Here is a 27879-nt window from a genome sequence, read left to right on the forward strand (position 1 = left end):
GAGGACAGCTGGAACGGACTCCTCTGCCTGAATGGGGGTCACCTCTTCCTTCTCAGTCTAGAGAGCCTCAGGGAAGATTCTCCTGTTTCAAGAGCTCACCCTACCTGGCTTTCAAGGGAAAAAAGGCTGCAGAGAGATTTTGTTTGTTTGTTTGGGGCTGGAAAAACGAGTTTCTCTTTGCTTGTCCCTGGCTTGAGCGCCTGGGTTTCTGAAGCAGGATTTCTGCCATCCCCCGGTTGCTGCTGAGCTGTCCTGAAACACCAAGAAGGAGCTCCGGTCTGGGCTGCTTGAGGAGAGACCACACCCGACCGAAGAAGAACCATCTCAGGGCCCTGAGCACATGGTGGCCACCACTGGACCGGTTTCCGTGGCAACGCCTGGCTTCCGGCCCCAAGACTGCCTTCCTCCCACCTCCTCCCAGGCAGGTGTCTGCCTCCATCTCTAGCTTGGGGATGCTTCTGAGGTTCCTGCCAAGGAACTCAGGTGCTGGCTCACCTGCAGGAGGGAAAGGAGGGGAGGATGGGGGCAGTTCTTCAACACTGGCAACAAGAAAATGCCCAACCCCCTAAATCTATCCATAGCACATCCTGTGGCTCTAGCCTTGCCAGGTGTCTGCCCTGGAAGGGAGACAGAACAGATGCTAGGGTTCTGAGCTTCTGGAATGGTGGTGCTTCCGACTGGCTATAAAAAAGAAACAGAAAGTCTTGGGTGGAAAATTACCACCAGCACATGAGAAGAGGCTGACTCGGGAGCCTCAGGTGACATCGTATATCGTCTCGAGGAGTGGGTGGATGTCAGGAGGGACCGTTCGATGATGCTAGGCATGGGGCAGAGAGGGCAGGTACACAGGTACATGGGTTTAGCTTGTTTTATGTATGATATGGAAGACCAAAGATGTGTGTGAAAGGTACGTTGTGGTCAGTTTCGATCACAGGATCATAAAACCTTAAAGTCAGTGATCGTTTGGTCCAAATTCATTTTACAGATGGGGACACTGAGGCCCGAAGCCAAGTGACTTGTCCAAGGCCACAAAGTGACATAGCCATGCTGGGTTGCTGGTTCTTAGCTCCTAAATGCAGGGCTCTAGACTTGAGTCCCTCTGCAGGGACAGAGCTTATACTTAAGGCGGTTCAGTGGAAAGCCCCGTATAAGGCTTGTTTAACTCTATAGAACTCTATAAGCCCTGTATAACTCCTCTTCCCTCTTCCAGACTCTCAAATATTCGTTTGGGGCTCTAGTGGGCCATATTCATAGTTACCTGGGAAACAGTCTATCTTTGGCTCTGTGGGGTAGGACCTACTTCTCCTACTCTATTACGAAAATAAACATCCAGGTTGTCATTAAAATATAATAAATATGTGTATAATATAAAATAAGGAATTATATGCGCAGCCTTAGAAAGCAAAGACATCTCATGGTTTTCTTCATGGATCATTTATCTTTTATACGAACTTTGCTTTTAATCAGCCCTGGCTGATTCCCTACTGACTGTAAAATTCAGGCCCCAGCCTTTGCCTGATGCCAGGGGCTCTTCCTCCAGAGGCCAGGGCCGCAGTGGCCACCAGGAGGCCCTATGGTGACGGGCCTCCGGGAGTCCTCTTGTCCCTGCCCACCTTCTGGAGCACAAGAGGACTATTGGCTGCTGCACTGATCTTCCAATGATGGGAGTGTTTCTTTTGGGGATGTTAGGGAAAGAATTCTCTAGTTCCTACCTAATTTTTTTTCTTCTCAAGAATGAAGTCAGAGCCCCTAGAGGCCAGTACCCCTGCTTGCGTGTAACCCCTTTGATTGAATGCTCAAGCAAAGCCATCAAGGCACACACATACACACACACACACGCACATGCACACACAGAGAGCACTTTATGATTCAGCCATTCTACTCACTCCTAGGTACATATCTTAGAGAAACGTGTGCATGTGAACGAGGGGATATGCACAGGCATGTCCACAGCAATCTTGTAATAGGAAAAAAAAGGAAACATCTAAACGTACGTCAGTAAGAGAATGGGATTCTGGCATCTCCATACGATGGAATGTTATACAGCAGCAAATGCATGAATGAATGAGCGAGTGAACGAGTGAATGAATGAACTAGAGCTACATGGGTCTGCATGGATCAAGCTCAAAATTTTAATGTGGGCGGGGGGCAGCGCCTGGGTGGCTCAGTCGGTTAAGCATCCGACTCCTGATTCTGGCCCAGGTTATGATCTTGCGGCTCATGAGATGAAACCCCACGTCCGGCTCTGCATTAACAGTGCGAAGCCCGCCTGGGAGTCTCTCTCTCCCTCTCTCTCTCTCTCTGCTCCTCCCTTGCTCACTCTCTTTCTCTCTCTCAAAATAAGTAAATAAAAACCAAAACAAAACTTAAAACGATTTGGATGGGGGGCAATAGTGGGATGCGATTTAAACAAAGTTTAACACACGCAAACACACTCTGACGCTGCTCAGGGTTTACATACACGTGTAGCGAAAGGACGAAGAAATGCTTGGGGGGAGAAACACGGCGGTCTCCTGAGTGAAGGACTTCAGAGGACTTTGACTACCTTGGTCGAGTTTTATAAAACTCGGCAGCGGCTTATGAGTGTTTACCGGATTGTTTTTTTGTGCATATAGGTCTAAAATGTTAAGTGAAAAGAAAGAAACAAGACACCAGGCACCTGACCTGGTTGGAAATTATTTATTTACCATTGAAAGGTCGGTGTTCCCCAATGTGACACCAGACGTATGACTACAACGTCTCATGCGTCTTTTTGTACTTCAGTTCATGACTGCGAAACAGACACACGCTTAGCACTGACAACAGCAAACACAGGCGGCAGAAACAAATCACGAAGACTAGGTCTGTCTTTTGGGGGGTCCTCGCCTCGATCTGGCTCGGACTGGGACTACCTCCCTCCAGGACTCCTGTACACCCCAAAGGAACTGCCCCCGGGGAGCCTCTCTTCCAACCCTACCCTCTCTACCCAGCCTCATTTGGAGCTATGTCACTTAACCCACACCCAGAGTCATATCTCAAATTGAAATGGACGGACACGCACAAGGACTCGCGCAATAGACACTCAGCAAATACACACTGATTTGATGTAAGCAGCGGAGTCACAGATGAACGCGGGCGGACTCCCATCGCCATCCAGGTCACCTTGGGGGCCCCAGGCCGGTCTGCGATGGGTTCTCGCCTTATTTCCATCTCGCTCCACGCCCTTCTTCAAAAATGCTCCCTGGCCAAGCACAAGGTGTTCCTTTCAGAAATGATCGGCCGAAGTCACATGGGCCCAATTACTCTAATTGGGGGGGTGAGTTGCACGTGTGTCTGCTACAAAGTACGCGGAGGCGAAGATCGCCGAAGCCTGTCGACGTGGCGGTCTGGGACCTCTGGGCGATTGAAAATGCACCCAGACGGAATTTTGTTGGAAAAGCACAGCCGTTACAGTCTCTTCTGTCACTAGGTACACGTACAGGTGGCTGGGATTTGTCATTAGGTGGATGGTAGCACTTACGGCTGAGGTGTCTGCTGCTTTTACCATTGAGCACTCAGGACAGACGGACTTTTGTGTCACTCGCAGTGTCTCTTCCTGCCAACCCCCTATCCATCCTTCATTCATTAATTCACTCAACAGATACTTATCGGGGGCCCGTCAGCTAGCTTCATTCTGGGTCCTCGGAACACACAGGTGAAAAACCTCCTGCAAAAACCTATCTCGTTCTGCGCAGGCCTGCTCCGTGAGGTGGTGGGTGACACTTCGATGTGCTACGGTGGCGTTTGACTCTTACTGGGGCAGCCTTTAGATTGGATTCTGGAAAGCGCAACGCTTGAGATACAAAGAACGGATGCCTCGTGATGGAATGACCAGAGGCAGAGTTGATCTTTCTGGCGTCAGAGGCCCTCTCCGGCCCACCTCAAACATCCTTCAGTGCGACGGTGAGGCAGGTGCATAGATTTATAAGGAAGTAGAACCCGTGTTTCCTGATTTTAAGTCTAGAATCCAGAGCGTTGTCCGTTGGAGTAGCGGATGTTGCCAAGAAGAGAAGACTGGTCAGCTCACGTAGGAAATGTTTTGTTTCCTTGTGGCTATGCCAACCCCAACAGGCAGACCAGGGCGTGAGGGGAGCCTCAACAACGTGTTATAGGAAATCACTAGCAAATGCTTTGCCTAAAAAGCACTTGGCAGGGGGGGTGGTCCACCTTAATGAGCAAGATCTCCAATTCTGAAAGCCTTTCCAATTAAACAGGGATCCGATATTTTTTTCTGTTTCTTCGGATGCTTTTCTACTTCTGCACGGGACGGGCAGATCGTGACAGAAGGTGATAAGGCCCCTGCTCAGATTCTCAGGGAGAGGCCAAGCATGGCCTAACTTGTTGCGGGAAAGAAGCACGGCCCTTACCCACCTCGCCTCAGGGTCCCTTGGGGGTCACAGGACCGGGTGACATTTGAAAGCCCAGAGTTTGGATGTCCCGTAGCAGAGTTCAGCTGCAGAATCCATGGTTCTGGAAGTGCCTGGGGATGGTTCTGGCGCTTTCCAGTCATCGTCAGCTGCCATCTTGAAGCGTAAAGATGATCTGTGGGGTGGCCTGAGAGTTTGTTTTTTTGGCCAGAGAATGCCGACGGCTTCAGAGCACTATTTCATCTACCACCTCATTCACAGATACAGAATGGCCGTGTTGCTGGTCCTGTTTTACAGATGGCCAACCACGGAACCCAGGGATCCTGGTTCACAGGCAAATATCCCACCCCCTCGGCAAGACGCATCCTTTAACTGACGATGCGGACAGCTATTTGGAATAAGAAGGTAGGGATTTGAAACCCAGGCTGCTGGTTACTTACTGATTCAAGCGACAGGCCCTGAAAATTCAGGAAGGGAGGCACACTCTCAAAAGACTCTCTCTCCTCTTTCAAGTTGCCTTCCTTCTCCACATCTACGGAGCCAGACATAATAGACTAAGTTAATATGTGCCCCCGCCCCTCCCCCCCCCCCCCCGAATTCCTCCTGGAAGGGCTGGCATGCTGAGAGATGCATCGGTCTCAGAGGGTCACTTGGGTGATGTCGGTGGATGTGACAACTAGTGCCTCGTGACGAACAGGCTCGCCACGGAAGATGTCCTCAAGTATAATGTGAACCGAGTTTGAGATAAAACGATGGGGAGTTATTGAACAAAAAGCACAGAATTCAGCCCCAGAACAGGATCTGAAGGGCACAGATGAAAATATTAAGCATTAAAATAGTCAAATGAAAGAAATGGAGAGGCCTCCCACATTTCACACTGCCCGTTGAGATGTCCTACAGTGGAACTGGCTGCCCCTGGGGACTGCAGCCCCGACAAGGACTGCGAAAAACCTGTCCGGAATGCTGTAGAAGGGATTGCTCCAAATGCGGTGGTCCAACCTCGGCATCAAAACCCGTCGGTGCTGGTTAAAAATGCAGGTGCCTGGGTTTCGGCCGGGAAGAGGGACTTGGAATGTCGACGGGTGGGCCCGGGGAATGTGCTGGTGACTCTTTACACGCTAAAGTTTGAGAACTGCTGGGTTCCTGCTGCGACCGGGCCGGGGGCGTGATTTAATGCCGATTTCATCCCACCCCGACAATCCCTGATTCTCCGAGTTGATCCAGGATACTTTATTTCCTCCATCATTTTTGAAACGCCTCTTTTTAAAGAGCCACATTCTGCCCGCACGTTATTCCCCACCTTAAGCTTTCTCTGCATCCGGCCGGACCCCCCACTGGCCAAACCTGCCCGTGGGCTGTATTTGACAGGCGTCTCTTCAACAGCACAGAGGAGCCAAACGCATTCCTCAGGGGGACCCAAATGTCCCATGTCCACCCCCGGCCCTGCCTCGCTCATGTTTTAGAAATGAGAGTGTAAGAAGAGAGGGGCGGGGTCCTGGCCTTTGCAAACACATCTGTCCCCCGGGTGTCGGGATGAGGATGGGGCACAAAGAAGACATCGCGGAGGACAGGGGGGCTGGAGGGGCGGGGCTGTGCCCGACAAGGGAGGAGCCCAGGCAGCTGGCTACAGACGCAGCTGGTGCCACATGGCGATCTGCCTCCGGGGGTTTTTGAGCATTTCCTCCCAGTGGCTGCGCTCAGAGCCCGAGGCGTGCAGGCCCAGGCTGCAGCGGCCAAGCGCGCAGCTCTGCCCCTCCTCGTCCTGGCCCAGCACCTCCAGCTCCACGCTGGAGGCCTGCAACAGGCCATCCGGCAGCTCGAACATGATCATCTCGTTCCACACGGGGTTGATCTTGTGCTTGGCCCGTTTGGTCTGCTTCTTCTTCAGCTTCTGAGCCTGGTGCTTTAAGGTGACCTTGACAGAGACATCTGGGGGAAAGAGAGAGACAGAAGGGTAAGCTGGTGGGGGGTGGGGGTAGCGGGCCCAGGATGAGGCTCCCCCTCGGGGCTGGAGAGATGGGGTCTCCGGCTCAAGATGTGCATCGAGGCTCCCTCTGGGCACGCCCCGCTCTCACCGGGCCCTGCGCTCATTCAATTGTTAAATGGCCCCCGTGTGGCACTAGACCGGGGCATACGGCAGAGGTTCCTGCCTCCACAGAACTTAGGCTGTGGGTGTGGAACTTAGGGTGTGGAAACTTAGAACTTAGGGTGTGGAAAGCACCCAATAGCATAGTATATCCAGGGTGGTCATCTGGTGGCCCAGGCTTGGGTCAAGCTAGAACCACCACCTGCCCTGAGCCCTTCCACGCGTCTTCAGGTCCCACGTCAAACCAGGCCCAGGATAATGGCTCAGCTTGATTTTTAAACTCGGACCAGAAAAACTAAGCCACCCCCATGGCTTCACCCCATTGGTCTGTCCACGCGAGCGTTCTGGCTGATTATGAAGATAGAAGGTCTTCTCCTCCGTTGTTTTACAAATTTCACTTGAGGGCCCCGGCTTCACGTGGAGGACGAGGGCACACTGCCTTGGCCCCCCAGGGGCACCGCACCGATGGAGCTGTCCCCCAAGACAGCGGCACAGGTCACTGGACAAGCTCTCACGGAACATCACAAGGCTCAGGACCCGGATGATGTTTTCATTTGTCAAGGTTCCCGAAGCTAATGTGAGAATAATTGTTACTCGGTATTTATTGCTATAATTATCATCCCCGGGGGGCTAGTTTGTTATTTCAGCCGATAGATTTGAGAGACAAAGTGTTGTGCTGTAATTGTCCTGACAGGAGCTGTAAAATAAATAAATAAATAAGTAAATACAAATAAAAAAAGAGTAGGAGGCAAAGAATTGTCTGGAGGGGAGGAGAGGAAGCACTGAACTCTGGCCTTTGGCTCAGGAATCTGACGGCAAAACCAGTTCTGATTTCTTTTGCCCCAAATAGTTTGCTCAAAGGTAATGAATGCGGTGGCAATTCTCAGTTTGTGTCCTGCTATAAATATCTATTTATTTATCCCCTGCTATGAGCACTTGGCTCTGGGTCCAAGCAGCATACTGCTACGTTTCCGGCCCTGACAAGAGAGTCCGTTTCAGTCCCCAGACTCGGGGTCTGTGCTGGGGTATCCAGAAGCAAAACCTGAGGCTTCCAGAATGTTGAAGAGATGCTTATTTGGGTATATGGGGCACAGATGCCCGAAGCTTCAGGCCGCCTCAGCCCAGGCACCCACACACCCTCTGCCAGCATCCGCACTCAGCTGGTGTGGGGGTGGCAGGTTGACAAAGACTGAGAAGAGAGAAGGGGCTGGGGGGGGGGGGTGCGTGGGGCACACGGTGACGGCCAGCTGAGACAGGAGGACCTAGCCTTCCAGACACCAGTTGGTGAGGTGAGTCCAGCTGGGTGTGGGTGATGGGCTAAGCTAAGTTTCTTCTTAGCCCAGATGCTCCAGTCCGTGGCTACGGTCCTATCCTTGGCTTCCTCTGACCCGTGGGTAAGACTGGCTCCTCTCATGATGGATCTGGAACGTAGGAAGCTCCAGGCAGCTCACACCTGGGCCCGATGGAGGGATCGGCCCAGGAGTAAACAGATACGAATTTAAAGAAGGGAGTGTGTTCTCACTCACCCTTCCCCAGGAGCGCCTTGGGCTGGTTGGAGTGGAGGTTCTTGGCCTTAATGAGCACGACCAGGAGGCGGTTGGCAGCTGGGAGATAGCTGATGGATAGAAGGACCTCTCCAGTCCCCGCAGATGGTTCCTGAAACAGAAGAGAGGATACAGGAGAGGGACCCATCCACTAAATGCTCAGCCTGGGGTCACACTGGACCTGTATCCAGCAGGCATCCTAGAAACCAGGTACCCATCAAGGCTGCTTTCTTACAGAGGGAGGAGGGCACCGAGGAATTCTAAGCCGCGTGCGCCTCAATAAGAATTTTTCAGTTGCCGCAAATTGTGATTTTCCAAATTATCATATGTTCAAACCCAACTTCTAAAACACATCAAAGAGATGCCACTTAGGATCTGGCAGGAGCAGAGGGTCGGGACCCCTTCTCAGCCTTCGCCATCCCCCACAAGCTCTTGGGGTATCTTAATAGAACACTAGGGTTCTCGGGGACACAGTTTGAGAACCGCTGCCTCGACCGGTCAGGTTCCTGCGGCAGTGGGGAGTTGCGATTCCTTACTCTGTTTGAAAAGATAATTCCTTCCAGCCCCTGGAGGGCTGAGAGTCAATAATATGATGTACGAATGCGGAGCAGGGCCTTGCCTGGTCAACAGAACGGCCAACTGTGTCAACAAAAAAGCCGGGCATGCGACGTTAGGAGGGCCACCAGAGACCTCCGGCAATAACCTCGCTTTGCAGGAGGTGCTGACGCCCCCTGTCAAACAGCCAGCCCGCCTTTCCTCCGTCTGTGGCTCTACAGAGTGTCTCCGCTAAAATTCCTACAAGAACCTGTTTGGAATTTCAACAAATCGACTGAGGGACAAAAAATGACCCAAAAAAGGCCCCCACAGGAGGCAGACAGATGCGTGCCACGGTCGAAAGGTGGCGTGACAGATTTCAGCACCAGACCATCCGGGGCTGAGCACCATTTACTAGCTGGGTGCCCTCCGGTCCATCATTTCACTCCCCACACCTCCGTTTCCTCATCGGTGGAATGGGGACCCGTCATCCAGGAAGGTCATCCAGGAAGGACAGCCACCACTTTTTGAGATTGTGAAGCAGGCATATTGTTTCTGGATGTTTGGGATTTGGGAGTGAGGCTGGAGGAGGCTGGCTAAGCCCTCTGCCCCCATCACCCCTTTCCTCCGGGAAAAATGTCTTTGACGTGACTGTATCGATTCCACCAGCCCTAAGTAACCAGTCACACGACAGAATGATTCGGGAGCTGCCAGGAACGTTGGCAATGACATGAGTAACCGCAGCGAAGACCAATTAAACACTTATTACGGGCGAGGCGCGATTACGTTATCTATCCCACTAGGAGGCAAGGTCCGTAAAGCGGCTCCCGGGACCCGGCCTACGGTTGACACACCGTCAACTATGTGTGAGTGCAAGAAGTAAGAGAGAGGGTTCATTTTCAGAAATGCCAGATGAAAGCTGTGCTGTCTCCTTAACAGTAGGTTTACAACCTATTGGAAATATGTATGAACCCCAGCCTCCCACAGTGGAGCCCCAAACGCTTAGACACTTCACTTCCTGGTTCTTCTTCCCCTCTCCGTTTCTCGGGCTTATCTTCACGGGCTTTGCGATGAGCGTGTGCCAAAGAACAAAGGGAGGAGGGACTGAGAGTCTCTGCGTCACCTCAGGGAATGTACCTCTGTTCCAATGAGACTGATTTTTGCCTTACATGGGCATAGACGTCGTCTGAGTGAGGCTGTAACCTCTGTAGTCCTCAGCCAATGAGGAACCAGGGGCGGGACTTCACGCTAGGAGATAAATTGTCTGCTGTAACTGCCCCGGGGTGTGCCTGTCCCTCAGACACCCGCTCTTGCAAGAACGTTGATTAAAGCCTCACTCCACTGTACTCTGAGTTTCGGTGTCCCTCCTCTGGTTGGGTCGGTGGATTTATTTCTCACAGTGAGAAAGAAGGGTGAGACGTCCTACTGAATCTTGACAACAATCCTAGAGATACCAATCTTGTCTCCATTTAAAAAAAAATTTTTTTTTTAACATTTATTCATTTTTGAGAGACAGAGAGACAGAGCATGAGCAGGGGAGGGGCAGAGAGACAGGGAGACACAGAATCCGAAGCAGGCTCCAGGCTCCGAGCTGTCGGCGCAGAGCCCGACGCGGGGCTCGAACCCACGAACTGAGAGATCGTGACCTGAGCCGAAGTCGGACGCTCGACCGACTGAGCCACCCAGGCGAATCTTGTCCCCATTTTAAGCATAAGATCTTGATGCTTCAGAGAGCACGTCCCCACCTGAGGTCATGTAGCCAAAGTAAGAGAAGTAGCAAAACTGAGGTCTGGTCTGATACCGAAGACCAGGTCCTAAGCCAGGGCTCTTCAGACCTCTCGTTCCACGGTGAAGGAGCCGGGCCCAGGGACTTGTCCGGGCACCCAGAGGGGCAGCAACAGACTAGGGTGGACCACAGCCTCCCGATTCAAGGCTGCTTCTTGGAGGCCCATGGGTGACCTGTGCTGTAGCCACAGGATGATCCGGCTTAAACATCCTGCTCCCCTTGGACCAGGCAAGAGGAGCTTGGTCCCATCAGCCCACGAAGGGCTCGTCACCTTTGTATAGGGTGCCAAGGCCCTGGATGAGCCCAGCCGGCTGCACCCCAGCCAGACAATTTTAGCAGCACCTGCCAGCTCAACTCTGATGCTCCAAGTACCTGCTGACAAAAATAACCTTCTTCACCCACACCCTGCCCCCCATCTTTCTCTTGGGCTCTCAGCGAATCATTCGAGATGCCCTCCGAGTGGGTTGCTCTATGATCCCTGATGACGCACACGCCACCTTCGGGCTGAATGTCTTCCGGCAAGAACTGGCTGGCCCCTCCGTTAACCCGTTCTAGCCCACAGAGGAGCGAAGCAGCCACTGAAGGCTCTGCCCGCCTTGTTCACGTCAGCCCACGCCCTCGAGCTGGGGCGAGGGCCACCCTCACCTGCCGCGGGGCGCCAGCTCCTAGGTTGGACGGCATGCTGCAGTCATTGCTCACGTGTGTGGAAGCAGGCCAGGGGGCCACGAGGATGTGAGAGTGTCCTTGAGGCACAGTGGCCCCTCTGAGCATGATGAGGATTAGAATGCGTGCACTGTGAGGGCAGGGCCCGGTGCTAATTTCTGCTGTGTCCCCAGCTCCTGGCGCTGTGCCTGGCACAGGCTGGAAACCGGGCAGGGTGTTTGTGGGATGAACGAACGTGTCTTGCTCTTCTAGGGGGAAGGATAGAAGGCCTGAGACTTCCAGAGAGATAGGCTCCCTCGGCCCTGGCGGCACCAAAGTCTCCAAAGCCCTAGGGGAGCCCCTCCACCTCCAGAGAAAGCTGCTCTACCAGCCGAATAAACCAAAGTGTGCGATCTTCTTCCCAGGCCCCCCGGGCTGTGATTCCGCACAAATCCCAAACCACGCGCTAATTAGAGACTGTGCTTCAGAACAGCCTGGTTCCAGCTGAGAGTGGCTGCAAATTTTTGTCCATTTTCTGAGGCTGGGAAAGAAAGAAAAATAAGGCAAGGAAGAGATTATAGCAAAAAGGGAGGCAGGTGGGGACTGAAGGCGTCCGTCAGGGAAGGCTCTAACTGATGGAGCCTCATACACCATCGGGCACTTAGACGGCATTTACATGGCATGGTGGTGAGGGGACAGCACAGGACTCACAGCCAGACCAACCTGGTCCCGAGGTCCCGCTTGCAATGTCCCAGCTGGGTGACAATGCAAGGGTCACCCAGCTACTCTAAGCCCCAGGCTCCAGGTCTGTAAATGAGTCACAGTGTCACCTTTACCAGGCTGCTCCGGAAAAGAACTGGGGTAGAGTTCCAAGCACAGCAGCTGATAGATATGTACCCCGAAATGAATGCGCTTTTTTAGTATTTTATCACTCTAGCATGGGAGTCAGCAAACATCTTCTGTAAAGTCAGGTAGTAAATACTTAGGACTCTGTAGGCCACCCAGTCTCCCCGAGAAGGCACCGGCCAGCAGGTTGAGACTGGTCTTCTAGAAGGTTCTCTCTAGGCTCCACTGTGGAAGCCCTTGGATAAGGCCTTGACACCAGAGCCTAAATAATCACACACCGTCCTACAGCCCTGATGTCTCCGACCCCTCGCTGCCCTGACCTGGGAGAATCGATGGCTTGCTCTCCAAGAGACCCCTCTCTGAGCAGTGCAGCCTTTCAGCAGACCTTCCTCTCACACCCTCGGCTCCCCTGACAGCAGAGGGCTGGGGAGAACCATGCCAGGGCTGGTGACAACAGAGAGCACCGGGCTCTGGGGCTGTCCCTAGCCCAGTCCATCCTCCAAATCCCAGTACAGATGCCATTTCGCACCAGGCCTTCTAGAACTCTCCATCAGAGTTAGGTTAGGCCTTTCTTCCATGTCTTAGGATTCAATGCATGTCCAATATCATCGTTGTCCTTGTCAATGTCACTCGTCTGCTCCAATTTATGCCTCTGGCCTGTAAGTTCTGGGTAGAGGGATTCCACACGGTGCTCATCTCCCCAGCAGTGCCTGGCACACAGCAGGGACACAGGGAGTATACGTGAATATAAATGGGGCCATTACTGGGGCGCCTGGAGGCCTCAGTTGGTTGAGCATCTGCCTCCTGATTTCAGCTCAGGTCACGATCTCACGGTCATGAGATCGAGTCCCATGTCGGGCTCCATGCTGGGTGTGGAGCCTGCTTAGGATTTTCTCTCTCTCCCCCCTCTGCTCCTCCCCCACTTACTCTCCCCCCCTCCCCCAGCATCAAAGCCAAATCACACATAATGTGTTTTCCATGGTGGCTGGGGGACCTTACATGGCAAGCTAGAAGCAAAACCAGACTCCAGAAATTCCATAGCCTGGGCTGAGTCTGCTCCAGCCCTCCACCCTGTTCACGACACCGAGAGTCCTCGCACACACGCACCCGCACACCCGGGGAAGGTCCGTGACGCTTGTTTCGCGAGCCCTGGCCCAGTCCTGCCGCTGCATGCTCCCCTAACAGGCTTCAACTTTCCTGGTGCGAGGTCACCCTACCTTAACTGAAGTCTTCAGCTCACCCCACTGGGCGGCCCCCAGAGGCACAGACACCCCATCCAGGCCCAGGCGGAGCTCCCCGACCACGCTGTGGCGGGAGAAGCGGTCGCAGGTCCGCAGGGTCAGCAGCAGGGTGGCTGTGGGGAGCTCCTCCTCCGCCAGGGGGAGCGCCAGGCCTTCCTCCCACATGGTGTGCAGCTGCCGCTTCTTCAGGGCCGTCTGGGCCTCTGCAGTGCCCGTCCTGTTGGCCACGCTGCCTTGGACATAGCAGTCACAGCCTCCATCGTGGCCACTGGTCACAGCTGCAGCCAAGGAGACAGCAACACAGACGTGGGACTTTCTCAAGGACAAGGGTAGAGGAGAAACACAGGCCTGCTTTGAGCTGCCGCATCCAGCTTAATGGCCATGACCTCAGGGGTACGAAAGCCCCAGGGCTGACCACCTTGGCTTTGCGGAATCGCCTTTCAGTAAGACACTCAGCAATGGGAGACCCTCCGAGGTGGCCAATGTCAGCACACGCTGGTCTTCCCCTGGAGAACAGGGACGTGACTGGCTGCTTCCCGGAGCCCTTCCCACCTCATGACTCTGAGGTTTCCCCAAGATGCCGGGGCCCGCAAACGGCTGAGGGCTTTTATACTCTGATACTGTAATTTTTAATTTTTTTTTTAATGTTTATCTTATTTTTGAGGCAGAGTGCAAGTGGGGGAGGGGCAGAGAGAGAGGGAGCCACAGAATGGCCCATTGTCAGCCCCAGCTCCTTTGCAAAGTCTTAGCTCTGTTTGCCGATGACAAAATTGTTGGGGCAGAGAGACCAGGGGCATCCTGACCCCTTGGACCAGTTCTTGGATTACAGAAATTTTGCTGACCATTCAGAACACCCTCTTTATCCCCCACAAAGCCCCATTCAATGTCAAAGGCACCTGTGGCAGAGACAGCTAGCTGTTCACCAAAAACCCGGTTTCCTCTTTTTGCTGAGCACCTGCTAAGCCACATTTCCCATGCTCCTTTGCATTCAGTGGCCATGTGACTGGGTTACAGCCAATGGGGTCTGAGCAGGAGTGATGCATGTTCTGCGTGGTCATGGCTTTTAAGGGGTGGTTGTGCTCCCTCCCTCTTTTCCCTCTCTCTCCACCTGCTGGATACAGATGACAAGGAGGCCTGAGAGGATAACGGGGACCCTGATGGAAGGAACCTGGTCCCTGAATCGGAGGTTTGAATCACCATTTGGAAGAGAAAGAGGCCAACCAGGATTCTCCACTTTGAATGTTATATGAGAGGGGAGTGGATTCCGCGCCCCCCCCCCCCCCCCCCCCCGCACACACACTTCACGGTCCGTTCTTTACCGAGTGCTAATCCAGCACTGAGTGCTCCCTCCAGCCTCAGGTGCTCCCATTCTTCCTGTACAGCTCCTCCAGGGGAGACGGACCCACGGAAGCCCATGAAAGTCAAATACAAGTAATACCTTCCAGGCGAGTCACGAACAGTTCCGCCTTCTGCCGGTCATAGTCCAAGCGGTAGTGGAGTTTGGGGGCTTGGTTCCAACTGGCAGCCTTCTCTGGGTTCCAGGCCTCCATGACACACACATCCTCTACCACACCTGTCCAGAGAGGTAAGGCTGTCACTGCCACCCGCACTATGGTCCTTGTTTTTCTAGATCCTCTCTTTCCCATGTGCTACCCATGCCACGGATGGAAACCAAAAGCGCTCTAGCCGGGGACCGAGTCATGGTGGCCACCTCAGGGTGACACCTGCGGTCCTGGGATTGCATGTTAAGGGACCGTCACAGCCCAGTGCTCAAGACATGGCCTTTGGTGTCACACACGAGCTGCCACTTAAGAGTTACGTGACCTTGGACAAGCTGCTTGACTTCTTCGAACCTCAGTTTCCTCATCTGTGTAATGGGAATGATAACAGTGTCTCCTTCCCAGAGTTACTTGCATTAAATGATTCAGAAGTTCCCCCCCAGACCACACATATCGCTCACTCTGCCCCTCACTGGAACAGGAGTCAAACATCTGGAAGATTCTCGGTAGTCAAACATAATACGGGAATTAAAGGATCCAGCAGCTGTAGCCGACTCCACTTCGAGCAACTTGGAACTCAAAAAGTTTTGATTCTCAGAACAACTTTAGAGGGTAGAAACGTAAAGGCCTATTTAATGTCCTAAATGGCTTGTTATGGGGTTCCTGCGCGTGGGGAAAAATTCCTCTGGTGCGTCTAAGTAAGGAACAGACTGACCAGGATGTGAGCAACGCGTAAAGCGAGACCGTCGTGAACACAGGACTCAGGTGGCTCCCAGGGGCGCCACGGGGATGATCACAGCAGGGTCAGTGCCAGAAGGGTCCTGCCTGGCACCCACAGCTCTCCCCTCTCAGGCTACCTCAGCCTTCAAATTCAAAGCCAAATCAAAGCCAGACCAAAGCTGGCACGGCTTGGCAATGCAAGAATGGATTCTGCTTCCAGAAATGGAATTCTGAGCTCCTGGGGGGGGGGGGCTGAGGATCAACACTGGTGGGAGCAGGACACGTTGGGCATCACGGGAACAGTGTCCGATGAATTTGGCATCCTCGTCGCCTGCACTCCCTTGCCTCTGGTCAATATTTGCTGAAGAATCAACTCCTGATAGATGTCTATGGAACCAGCGTTCTGGGGTGGGGAACAATGACAAACGATGACAAAGAGAAGACAAACTAATGTGTCCCGAATTCTTTAAAGTTCCAGACTCTGACACGCTGCCCTGTTCTTCCTGGTGGGCAGCATCCAATCCTGGCTCCCCCCGAGCTTTGGGAAACCTGGGGTTCCCGAGAAAGGGGAGCCCTCTTGTGATTATGATTACTACCCCCAACGCTCCACGTGCAAGCTTTTCCTCACTCTCGGATCTTAAGCTGTCGGGTCCTCAGGGGGTCTATTTGACATCTTTTTAAAATGCGGGGCTAAGAGCTGGGCAGATGCGTTCCTGCCACAGGCACCTTGCAAATTGTTCTTGAAGAAACGCCAGGCTAATCGCTGTGGTTCTGGGTGGGGGGCGGGGGCACCGGCTCACCGGCCAGCATGCGCTCCAGTTGGACCCAGGCCAGGAGATGCGTAAAAATTGGGGTCAACGTCAGAGCCAGTTACGCTGCCTCCCCTTGTACCGTCTGCCTCTCCGACCACAGAAATAAAACCCCAGACCACACAAGAATCCGTTCTCCTGGACGTGTTTCTTGCCTCCTTATTGTCGAAGAGCCTGCATGCTCTTTGGGGTAGGGGCTGTGCCTGCTTCGCGTATCTGCCCCAGCGCCCAGCACAGCCCTGTACCCCGAAAGGTTGCTGCATCTCGAAGTGGACGCTGATGAGAAGCAGGATAGAAACAACAATAATAACAACACGCTTTGGTTACACCTTTGCTGCCACGCCCTGGGCTAAGCACTTTATATGCATTATTTTATTTACACTTTGCAACAGCCCTCCCGGGAAGACAACAGTAGAATCCCGTTTCAGGTACGAGGAAACTGAGGCCCAGAGAGGTTAGCCACATGACCAAGGCCCCACGAGGAGTACGTAAAAGGGTAGAGAATTGGCCCCGGGACTCTGGAAGCCCACGATTCAATCATGGCCCCTCGACGTGAGTTGAAAAGGACTCTCCACTCCCCAGTCGGAAGCTGGAGGCCTCAGAGAGAATCCGGGTAGCAATAGGTCTGCAGGAATAAAGGACAGTAATTCCCAGGCCCTGTGCCCCCGTGCTTGCCCAGCGTCAAATGCCGGGGCTGGCCATGAGACGCCGTGAGCCCCCCTGAGTACTGCCCATGGAAGAACGAGGGGCAGGAGACCCCTACCATTCTGAGGAAGGATGAACAGTTCCTCTGTGACCTGCCTCTTGAGGCGGCTGTCATTCGGGGCCGGGGGGCTGGCAGGTGCAGCAGGTTCCTCCGTGGTCCTCAGGGTATAGTCCGCATAGTTGATGACCTCCGGGGCTGTCACAGCCGGCCTGGGTCCGTAGATGTCTGGCAACTTGAGGAGGGCTCGGGGCTGGACGGGCTCCGTGGACTTTTTAACATTGAACTGCAAACACACGTCACTCTGATTAGTCCACGAGAAGACCTCCTGCCTGTTTTCTACCCACAGAAAGGAGAAGCCATGACCCGCCCTTTCACGGGAGGAAGAGGGAGGGCTGGGGTCCCTTTATGCTCCGAGAGGCACCACCCAAGCAGCCAAAATGTCACTTTCAAACACACCAGAATCCACAACACCGCGGTTGCGATGGCATCTGGGCCCTGTTCATCCACCCCCTTCCTCCCCCTGCCCAGTGGTCTTCTGCTGTGTCCCCTGGGGTTATTCAGGCCCATCACCTGTGCCACCTGCTTCTTGTTCTCTCACCGCCCCCCCCCCCCCCCCCCTTCAAGAGACCTACAAGCACTGGCCCAACCCGGCCCTACTCACCTTTCTGACATTGTCCCAGAATCTTCCCTTTGCACGGCTCCAGTCACTGGGCTCCCTGCTTCTCAAACAGGGCTGAACTCTTTCTGAGTCTGATTTCTGGACCCCAACCCCTCCCCCCAAACCACCACCCCCACCTCCACCTGCTATAAATTAAGTCCCTCCCCCAAGCCTGTCCCTCCCTTTCACCACATCCTGCTCTTTGCTTTATAGCTTTGAGCTCGCCCCTATATTGTTATTTTTTTTTTCATAGGTTGGCCTGTTTGTTTCCAGTCCTGTGTGAGCTCCGTAAGCACAGGGATTATGTCTTATCTTGCTCCTTCTGTATCCCTGGTGCCTGCACAGTGTCTGCTCACAGGGAGTATGCAATATAAACCCGTGGCTAGGGCTGCCATGTTCGGTTGTATGGTTTGTGCACTGCACAAAGGAGCCCAGATGAGGGGCAAGTGAGGGTTGAAATGCAGTGTGTGCACCACATGCCCAGCTGTGTGCCCTGAGGTAGGGTCTTAGTCCACCTGGAGGAAAGGGCATCTTTTTCTCTACACAAAGGCCTGCTTGCTTGTGAAGCTTTAAGTATGCAGGGCTGCATCACACAGACCAGTGGAATCTTCTGTCTTTCCCTCCACTAGGGACTGAGATCTCTTCTACCTAAGGGATTCCAACTTATATACCAGGCAGCAATATCAGGGGTCTGCCTAGTCCCCGGGAAGTCAGGGACTGATGGCCAGACCTAGAACTCAAAATGCTGGGTGGGTAACCCATAAAATAACCCTCAAATTGGGGCAGGTGCAGACCCACAATAGAGTCCCCCAAGCAGCCTCCTGCCCTCCTCGCTGGCCCTGCTGTCTCTCCCCTCTCTGTGGCTGCTGGAGGGGCTGGCCAAGGGTCAAGGCTGCTCTCTGACCCAGGGACTGGGGAGTTTCGGGCAGGGGTGGCAGTGGGGGTGATGCAGTCCTGGAGGGGGACAGCACTCAGAAGTTGATGTGGTTTCCAAGTGGGTGTTTATAGTGTTTCCACAGTCTACGTTTCACTCTCCCGGGATAAATCCCGGACATTCTGCTCTCCTTGACACTCTGTCTCCGACCATCCCTGAGGGAGGCTGGACCTCGGTGACCTTAATTATCCAGGAATGCACCGGGGCTCAAAAGGGCCACAGGCGGCCGCCGTGCAGGTGGCCTGCTCCTGCTTTACCTCTTCTTCTTCCCAAGTCCCTAAAGGGCTTAGAGGGGATAAAACACTTCCTTCCTCTCTCGGAAACACCGCCCAGCAGACTGCAGCGCAACCCAGACTGTCCCAGTCTCTGCTGAGTGTGCCCGGCTCGTACAGGCTGGAAAAGCACTTCTGACTTAAGTGGAACACAGACGCCCAGGAGCAGACAGCGGGGTGGCCGCACATTTACATCTAGATCGGCCTGACCCCAAAGCCCGCTGCAACCGTGGCTCCCGACCCCCTTCCCGCCTTCAAGCCTCTGCCTGGCACGACACCCACTCATCAGAAACGTTTGTCACCGCTACGCCCTGCACCTGCTTCTCAAAAACACAGTCCCTGTTTGTCTGGGATGCTGGACGCAAAGGGGCAACGGCAGTGTCTGGGCTTTGGGCCCGTGCTGCGCCCTCCTGTTCATCAGCACAAAGGCACCCGGCCTGCCACTGGCCGCTGGCCACCCAGCCCCTTCTCCAACGCCTCCTATCTGTCCCTTACTGGGTCCAGAACTAAGGGCGCTTGGCTGGTTGGGGGAGCACTTCCGTGGTTTGATATCTGCTTTCATGCCAGTTCAATCAGTTCAGACGAGGGCTGTGTTGATTCATTTCTAGCTGGACCAAATTTGGCTGGTTCCACATTTCTCATGGAAAGAGAACGATGGGGCTCAGTTCTGAGGTTCACTCCGTGTTGCTTCAAGCCTCCGCAGAGCCTGGGTCAGCGCTCCTTCTTACTCGCTGGCTCTGAATTTGTGAGCCCCTTGATGAGCTCAAGAGCCTGTGACAAGAGCTTAAAATGCATCGCCAGAGCACAAAGTTGGGGTGTTCCTGGCTGTCCTCCAACATCCGTTCCCTCTCTATTCTGCCTTTCCTCCAGATCCCCTGGCTTTCGGGATCCCTCCCCGGCCCCAGCTCTGGGTTGGGGCAGGGGGACCTGCTTAATGTGATCCCAGGGGCTCCTGGGTACTGTTTTTAGCACAGGGGTGGGCATCTGTCCCGGAAAGCGAACCCAGACAGGCAGAATGGAAGGACTTGCATGGCACGGAAGTAGGAGAGATCCTCTCCCCTGCTGGACAGGTAGCCTGTGGCCCCGTCTGGTGACTGCAAGACGAGCCAGTCTTGGGACAAAGTTGACATGGTGGACAGCAGGGTGGGAACAACAAAGGAAGCTGTGTTCTCTGGTCACAGTGTTACGGAGCCTCCGAATCAACCAAGCCCGGTATCCCCACTCGGCACTTCTGAGTTGCACGAGCGATGCGGTCCTTCCTGTGCGAGCCGGTTTGGGTTGGGGTCTTTGTGGTTGGCAGCGGGGAGCATCCTGAACTGAGACACCGCCTCTGTCATGAGCACACAGGATGCCATGACCGGTGGAGAGAAACTGCCTGGGGTGAGACGCCTCTCCCACCTGCTGAACGTCTCTGCATCCAGCCGAAGGCATCCTCATTTGCGGTCTATCCTTGCCCTGCCCTGGTAAGGTCCTGTGTGGCAATGGTTCCCTGAGGTGGAGAGCGATTTGTCGCCCTTCACTGGGGGCAGGGTCTGATGCCTGCTACACCACTCCCTTCAAGTAGCAAAAACAGCTGCTGGTTCCCTGTCTCGTTCTCTTGTACAACCGTATTCATTGCATTTCAAAACCCTGGTTCCACCGCATCTTTCTTTTTTTTTTTTTTCAAATTTTTTTTAACGTTTATTTATTTTTGAGACAGAGAGAGACAGAGCATGAACAGGGGAGGGGCAGAGAAAGAGGGAGACACAGAATCGGAAACAGGCTCCAGGCCCTGAGCGGTCAGCACAGAGCCCGACGCGGGGCTCGAACTCACAGACCGTGAGATCGTGACCTGAGCCGAAGTCGGACGCTTAACCGACTGAGCCACCCAGGCGCCCCACCACTGCATCTTTCAAACGCATCTATGTTTCCCCTTAAACAACTGGAACTTCTGTGCCCCAGGAGCAGAAAAGAGGTTTGGGAGTGGGGTGGGGGGGGGGGCGCTGGGAAAGAATTATGAGTGGGGCACAAGCGAGAGCGCCTGGGAGGAGGGAGGCACCAGGGGAGCGGACCCCTGGAGAAGGACCTGAGCTCCAGCCTAGCACCGTAGTGTGCGAGGGGCGGGATTTGGAAGTGGGGACTGTCTCTCCAAATGTCCCTTGAACCCAGGGGAAGGGCCTGGCAATGTCGATGCAGGAGTCCAGGAAGGTTCCCAGTGGGGCGGACATTCAACGATTAAGGCACCCCCAATTGTGCTGGCATGGCAGGTACAGAGAGGGGAGACCCCTCTGTTGAGACTCTGCAGATTGTCCCTGCCTCTCACCTGTCCCCTTGGGCCCCTGGCTCCTGCCGAGAGTGTGGACCCCGAGCAGCTTCATGTGGCACAGCCCCACGGCACCTTGGGTCACACCCCTCCCCTCTTGCCACCTCCCCGGGGGCTTCTCGGTGGCTGCTGAGGCGCATGGGACATCCAGGGACACTGTGGGTTGGCCCAAGGGCAACCCAGATGTGCCAAGACTTAACACTCCACGGGATGGGGGGCGGGGGGAGGGACTTGACCACTGTCAGCTGGAAGCCAGACCTGAATTCTTCTCCTTTCCTCCTTCCTACCCGTCCCCAAAGTATCTTCAGTCACCCCTTGGAAGATGACACCTCCAGCAACTGTCCTCGGTGCCAGGTGGTGGCCGGCTCAGTAACACCTCTGTGTGTCCCCTCCCCACCCCCCCTTCCCCGCTGCGTCCCATCCCAAGATGGCACTTCCTGCCTAAGAGCAGCTCAGTGGCCTCAGGGTGGGCTCAGCCTTCCCCAATCCAGGCTGAGACAGATGGCATGGGGGGAGGGACAACCCTTCAGCTAACGAACAAATATTTATTGAGCCCTACTAGAGGCCAGGTCCTATGCTAAGTGTTAGGAACACAGAAGTGCACAAGACAGATGCTGCCCTTCCCTTAGGGGGCTGGTGTCGGAAAAAGAGAAATTAATTATGCAGCTAATGATCTGTAAACAAACGCTTAACCTTACCAGAGGCGTCAGGCGACCCCTAACGTCACAAACGTGATTAAGTTTTTCACCTAAAGACTGTTTATTAAATTGGGCTCTCGTGCTAGGGCATCCATATTAAAGCATCACGTCACCCTGGGAGCTACGGAGGAGCCAAGCAGACTCGGCTGGAAAGGGGGACAGATGGCTTTATCCCTTATACTTGACCTTTAGAAAGCAGAGGGCAGAGGAGACAGATTCAAACACAGAGTGTTTGGATGATGTCAAGCACAGGCCACTGCAGCTAAGCTCAGCAAAGCCCCCGCCTCGGAGCGGAGCTGGGCTGGAACAAGGGACCTGCCAGCTTCTGTCACTCTGGACTCCAGTACCCGTAACCACGCACACCAACTCGTGTACAAGAGTTTGAAATGTAGCCCGGTGGTCAGGCGTTCAAAGCCCGGAACAAGACAGCGTGATTGGAGTCCAGGTTCTGCCAATTACTTGCTGTGTGATCTTGGGACCGGTTAATTAACTTCTCTGTGCTCCCCAGTTTCTCCATTTGCAAATGCTAACAACACCTCTTTCCTGGGCTTGGACTGAAGATGAGCTAAGCAAACCAGCGTCAAGCCCTTGGTACCAAGGCTAGCATGACAAACCCTCAACAAATGTTGGAAATGCTTGTTTGAACCTGAGGTCTGGAGCAGTGCTATGCAAAGTGGGGTTCGTGCATTGAGTTCCTGTCCGTGAATTTGCGTGTGAGAAGGTACGTAGATGCTAAAGCCAAACCGAACAGGTTTTTTTCTCCCACGGATGGTGTGAGAAGCTCTGGTGTGGACCGCACTTCTCCCACAAGAGCTGCTGGGGCAGGTGGTTCTTCAATGGCTCCCAGGGCCCCTCACCTCCTGGCGAGCACCCCTTTGTGTAATTCTCTTCCCCTGAGTGTGGGCTGGACCTCGTGACTTGCTCCCGATGAAAAGAATACGCGATGAGCTGTCACTTGTGCAATTAGGTTACAAAAGAATTAGATTTCATCTTGTCCGCTCCCTCTGGCAAGCAGCCTGTGATGTTGAGGGTGCCCTACGGGGGGACTTGTGTGACAAGGGAGGGAGGGCAGCCCATGGGGAACCGAATCCTGCCCATAACTTGGCAGTAAATCCTTCCCCAGTCACGCCTCAAGATGACCACAGCCCTGGACAGCACGACCCTGAGCCGGAGGACCCAGCTATGCTAGGACCAGATTCCTGACCCCCCAGAAACGGTGAGCTCGTGTTATTTTAAGCCACCAATTTTGGGGAGAATTTGTTACGCGGCACTATATAACTAATACATCTGTTCAGGAGAATTAAAGTATGAAAAACATAGAAACTACCACGCATGCACCGGAATGGCTAAAATTAAAAAGAATGACAACATTGGGGCACCTGGGTGGCTCAGACGGGTAAGCGTCTGCCTCTTGATGTTGGCTCAGGTCATGAAGTCGTGGTTTGCGAGATCGAGCCCCGAGTCGGGCTCTGCGCTGATAGCGTGAAGCCTGCTTGGAATCCTCTCTCTCCCCCTCTCTCTCTCTCTCTCTCTCTCTGCCCCTCCCCCACTCGCTCACACACACCCTCCCTTTCTCTCTCTCTCTCAAAATAAACAAACATTTTTAAAATAAAGAACGACAACCGTAAGTGTCGGCAAGGATGGGAAACAATGGGAAGGTTCCTACGTTGCTTGGAAGGAAAAATAGTAAAACCACTTTGGACAACTGGTAGTTCCTTACAAGTTAAACTTCTGTCTACCCTGTGGCCCAGCAGTTGCACTCCTGGGCATCCAGCCAAGGAAAATGAAAATACACGTTTACACAAAGACTCACCCATGAATACTGATAGTAACTTTACTCATAGCAGCACCCCACTGGGAGCCACCCAGGTGTCCATCAACAGGAAAATGAGTAAGTAAATGGTGACTTCTTTTCATGATGGAATACTCCTCAAAAGTGAAAAGAAATGAACGACGGGTACACCAACCGCACAGAAAAAAATCACAAAAACGTGCTGAGCAAGAGAAGGCACGATGCAGAAGAACATATCCTGCAGAATTCAACGGATATCTTAACTCAGGAGACATTTGCAGGGTCGGGAGACATTTTGCTGGCGGGCGGAGGCTGTTCCTGGGTAGAGGCCGGGGATGCCGCTAACCATCCTCCAGTGCACAGGCCAGCTCCCTGCAACAAAGAATTATCCAACCCAGAATGGCAGCGGTGCAGAGGTTGAGAAACATCGATTTGCATGTGGTTTTGGAACACGGAAAATGCATCGATGGGGATGAAAATCAAAACAGTGGTTGCCTCTGGGGGAACGGCATGGTCAGAGGCATGTCAGAGGGTGCGGTTACAGCCTATGGTATAAATATTTGTCAAAATTAATTAAGCTATACACTTAGAATATGTGCATTTCACTGCATGCAAACTTTACGTCGCTAATAATTTAGATAGAAAGACCAAGATGGATATAGATACACACACACACACACACACACACACTCTCCCCTAGTAGACATTAGAGTCCCTAATGTCTGGACAACGGGCAGTAAGTCCATTAGGTCAAGCTAGAAGTTAATGGGCAGAAATAGTCTTTTTGTCTCCAGGAAAGGACTACTCCTAGAGGCTGAGTCGGTGAGTGGGAATGGCCCTCTGTCTGGCCTTTCCTTCCAGCCATATAGAGAACTCTCCCAGAGAGAATTTGGGGTGCAGCCACAGAGGCTCTTCACCAACCCAAAGGGTTGATCCCCACAGCCCATTCCCTGCAGAGGGCATCCTTGCACACACCCACAACTGGTTGAAGCTTCATGGCTGACGGGCTACTTGTTACCAGCCCTGTATTAGTCAGGCAAGGTCGACTGCTGTGTAACAAACAGGCCCCACACATAAATGGCTGAACATAACAAAAGCTGATTTCTTACAGTCTTCAAGGGTCTACTAGCTCTTCTCCAAACCTGGAGTCCCAGCCTCTTCCACCTTGAGGTTGTGCCCACCTGCGCCAGGCACTGTTCAGATATGAGCTCACTGAGTCCCCATATAACCTTATTAGGAAGTGCTACTAGGATCAATCCCATTTTCCAGATGAGGTTGCACTGCCAACTAGTGAGCCCTGGGGGCTCCATTCAAACCCAGGGTGACTCACTCCAGAGGCCGGCGCTGAGCCGCTCTGCCCTGCTTCCAGCCCCTTTCTCCATCTCCTCGCATCTCCAGCCATACTTTACTGCTCACTGGTGTCTTCCTGCCACATAGACTCATGCCCAGGCCACTGGATGGCCCCACTACCCAGACCCTGCCCTTGCGTACCCTTCAGTCAGAGGAACGGGGTTGTTAGGACTGCTTCCCACACTTGGGTGCGTCTAATTCCCACCTGCGGAAGTGAAAAATTCAGATTTTTCTGAAACCCCAAGGCCCAGAGGTTTGGCTGAGAGGTCTTAGGTAGAGCCTGGGGAACATGCATATCTAACAAGCTCCCCAGCCTGACTGCGATGTAGGGGGTTCCCTGTGGCCCCTGGGGGGACACCCCGGTTTTGGAACCCTCCCCCCCAGAGATCCAGGTAGGATAAGTGTAGAAATGTCCTCCTGTGCGGTGAGCTGCTCCCTGGGCACAAACTCCCCGTTTCTCAGCAAGGTCCCTCGGCGCCCACAGTTACTTGTGGTAGATCTCCCACTCCACGAAAACCGCTGATACCAAATCTCAAGTCTTAGAGGCTTACGGGCAAGTCCACAGGGTCGGGCCCCGGGGGAGCGTGTACTTCCAAGCTGCAAAGTTGAAATTCACTTTGAAGCAGCAGCTTGTCTTCCGGTCCAGGCGCCACACAGCGTTTCCATGGTGACCCAGCCACTGCTGGTCTCTCATTATCCCTTCCAATACATCCTCTTCGGTGCCCCAATCCCTTTTCAAATCCCCTTCCCTTGGGACTCGCCCGCTACCTTTCTTTCCCCTCCTTTGTTATTTTAAAATCAAGAAAGCTTAGTTTGTGGTTAACCGGGACACTCCCTGTCTCCTCCCTGGTATCCAAGGCAACAGACCAGGAGGCTTGTCCCGGAACCAGCCTTGCCGTCAGTTGGGTAAATGTGCCTCTCAACCGGGGAAGAATGAAACACGACTGAAAATAACAGCCAGCCCTGGGCAAACCCTTTCTCTGCTGGTGGTCACTCATTCAGTCATTTGTTAAATCTCTAGATGCCGGTCAACTGCAGGAACAACACCATCCAGTCATTTCCCTTGTGGAGTGAGCGTCGCCAGCGGGGCAGAAAGCAAGAAACCATTAGATGCGGAAAAAAAGCAATCTCAGGGACAGATGGTGGGGGGGGGGGTGGGAGGGGAAGTGGTGTCCACTAAAAATGTGAAGGTCAGGAAAGGTTTTCTGAGCTAAAATTTGGGGGCAAAAATCGTGTCGAACGTTAGTCATGTGCTGGATAGAGGTGTAAGTACTCTACCTCCATTTAAACCCCACAACCTCATGAAGGAGGGGCTGTTATTATACCCACTTTACAGAGGAGGACACTGAGGCACAGAGGACTTATGGCTGAAGTCACACAGTTAACTGGATACAGAGCTGGGATTCGAACCCACGCGCATGCCCACCTCTGCCCTCTGACGCCAGCTATCCATTCATTCATTCGACCAATCACTATCTCGGGGTGGGTTGTGTGCATTGAAGGGAGATTTTCAGGAAGATGCAGAGGCTCTGGCTTTGAGTTGGGCGCTCCCTGAAGTAGGGACAGCAGTTTGATGGAGGAGAGATGGGAGAAGGGCATTCCGGACCAAGGCTGTGGCTTGAAAGTCTGAGTGTGGTCAGAGACCAGTGGATACAGCTAAGGCTTAAAACCCCGCGAGAAGAGGAGAGACAATGACTACTGCCAATCTCCCAACATTTCCAGAGTAAACAGAATTCACAAAACAAAACCAATCGGTGGGACTGGAAGCCGCCACATGGCAAGATCCTGCCTAGAGATGTACTTCTCACAGGTGGTCCCTGCATTGACTTCATTAGTCACATCACGATGCCCGAAAGGGCAGTATGGCTGCCGCCTCTTGACCATTGCCTATGTACCAGATGCTTCTCGAAGCACTACAGACTTCACTGTATTTGACCCTCACGCAACACTGTAGGGAAGTGCCCAATATTTTCTCTATTCTACACCTGAATTTTAATAAATAAAAACAGCCCAATTCTTTACAAAGGAGGAAACTGGGGCTCAGAGAATTCGAAACTTGTCCAGGATCCTACAGCCAGTATACGACCGCCCTGGACTTGGAAGCCAAGTGCACCCAAAGCCAGTGCTGCTATCACGACACTACATGACATGGTTCCCTCGGTCTCTGGATGCCAGCCATCAACAGGTGGAAGTGGAAATGCCCAGCTAGTTGCTTTTGATTTGCCGGCACATTCCCTATCGTTATACTAATAATAACCCCACTCCCATCCCCACGCGGTTGTCTGGGTTTTTTTTTAATGAACCGTCTGGACGTGTGGGCATCTGCTTTGTTACTGCTCTCAGTTTTGAGTCTGGGCTTGACATTCTTTGCGCAGAAAATGTGTTTCATTTGTGCCATGAGCCAAGACAACGGCAAGACTATGTTGTAACCTCATGTAATCGACATCGGTCCTAAGTGTTATTTCAAAGCCAGGATGTTTTAAAGGTCAGAGAAAAGCCCTCTAGTCTGGGGCTCAAACTCAGTCTTGCCACCCCGTCCACTCCATTCTATCCTCTATTTTGCAGCCGCCATAGCAGGGCTGTTGGCAATGGGTTTGACTCAGAGCACAATCTCAGCCGGCCTTTATCTTTCAGAATTTCCGCCTGCTCCCCCACCACTGTATTGGTTTCCCAGGGGCTTCAGCAGCCAACTTTGGCTCAGGTCATGATCTCATGGTTCGTGAGTTTGGGCCCCACATCGGGCTCCGTGCTGACAGCTCAGAGCCTGGAGCCTGCTTCAGATTCTGTCTCCCTCTCTCTCTGCCCCTCCCATACTCATGCTCTCTCTCTCTCTCTCTCTCTCTCTCTTTCTCTCTCTCAAAAATAAACATTAAAAAAATTTTTTTAAGTCTGAGAAATCTGGTTATATGCAATTTCTTGACATTGAATTCAAAATCTTCTTTCTGAACAGCTATAAGATGTTTTGATTCTATAATGCTTGATAATTGATGAAACTATGGACAAAGGCAACAATTTTTAACCTTGTCGTTAAGCCAATATATTACAAACAAAAGCTAAGGTACTAAAATTTGATGC

General features: G+C 53.2%; 1 protein-coding gene and 1 long non-coding RNA gene across 2 annotated transcripts in view; both read right to left on the reverse strand.

Moving 5' to 3' along the window:
* Nucleotides 1-2669: 2669 nt before the first annotated feature.
* SYT13 (synaptotagmin 13) overlaps nucleotides 2670-27879 on the reverse strand; it is a 41171-nt gene continuing 15961 nt past the window's right edge. The window contains exons 2-6 of the mRNA XM_042905719.1: nucleotides 16856-17081; nucleotides 14503-14637; nucleotides 13041-13342; nucleotides 7998-8127; nucleotides 2670-6314 (exon numbers count right to left, since the gene is read on the reverse strand). Coding sequence (XP_042761653.1) covers nucleotides 6010-6314; nucleotides 7998-8127; nucleotides 13041-13342; nucleotides 14503-14637; nucleotides 16856-17081 — 1098 coding nt within the window. The 3' untranslated portion in view covers nucleotides 2670-6009. The remainder of the gene's footprint in view (nucleotides 6315-7997; nucleotides 8128-13040; nucleotides 13343-14502; nucleotides 14638-16855; nucleotides 17082-27879) is intronic.
* On the reverse strand, nucleotides 23479-25645 carry LOC122200242. Its single transcript, XR_006193761.1, has 2 exons — nucleotides 25356-25645; nucleotides 23479-23826 (listed from the first exon to the last, which is right to left on the reverse strand). It is a non-coding gene; the product is annotated as an uncharacterized LOC122200242 (long non-coding RNA).

This window comes from Panthera leo, chromosome D1 (assembly GCF_018350215.1).
Source record: "Panthera leo isolate Ple1 chromosome D1, P.leo_Ple1_pat1.1, whole genome shotgun sequence".
Taxonomy (NCBI): Eukaryota; Metazoa; Chordata; class Mammalia; order Carnivora; family Felidae; genus Panthera; species Panthera leo.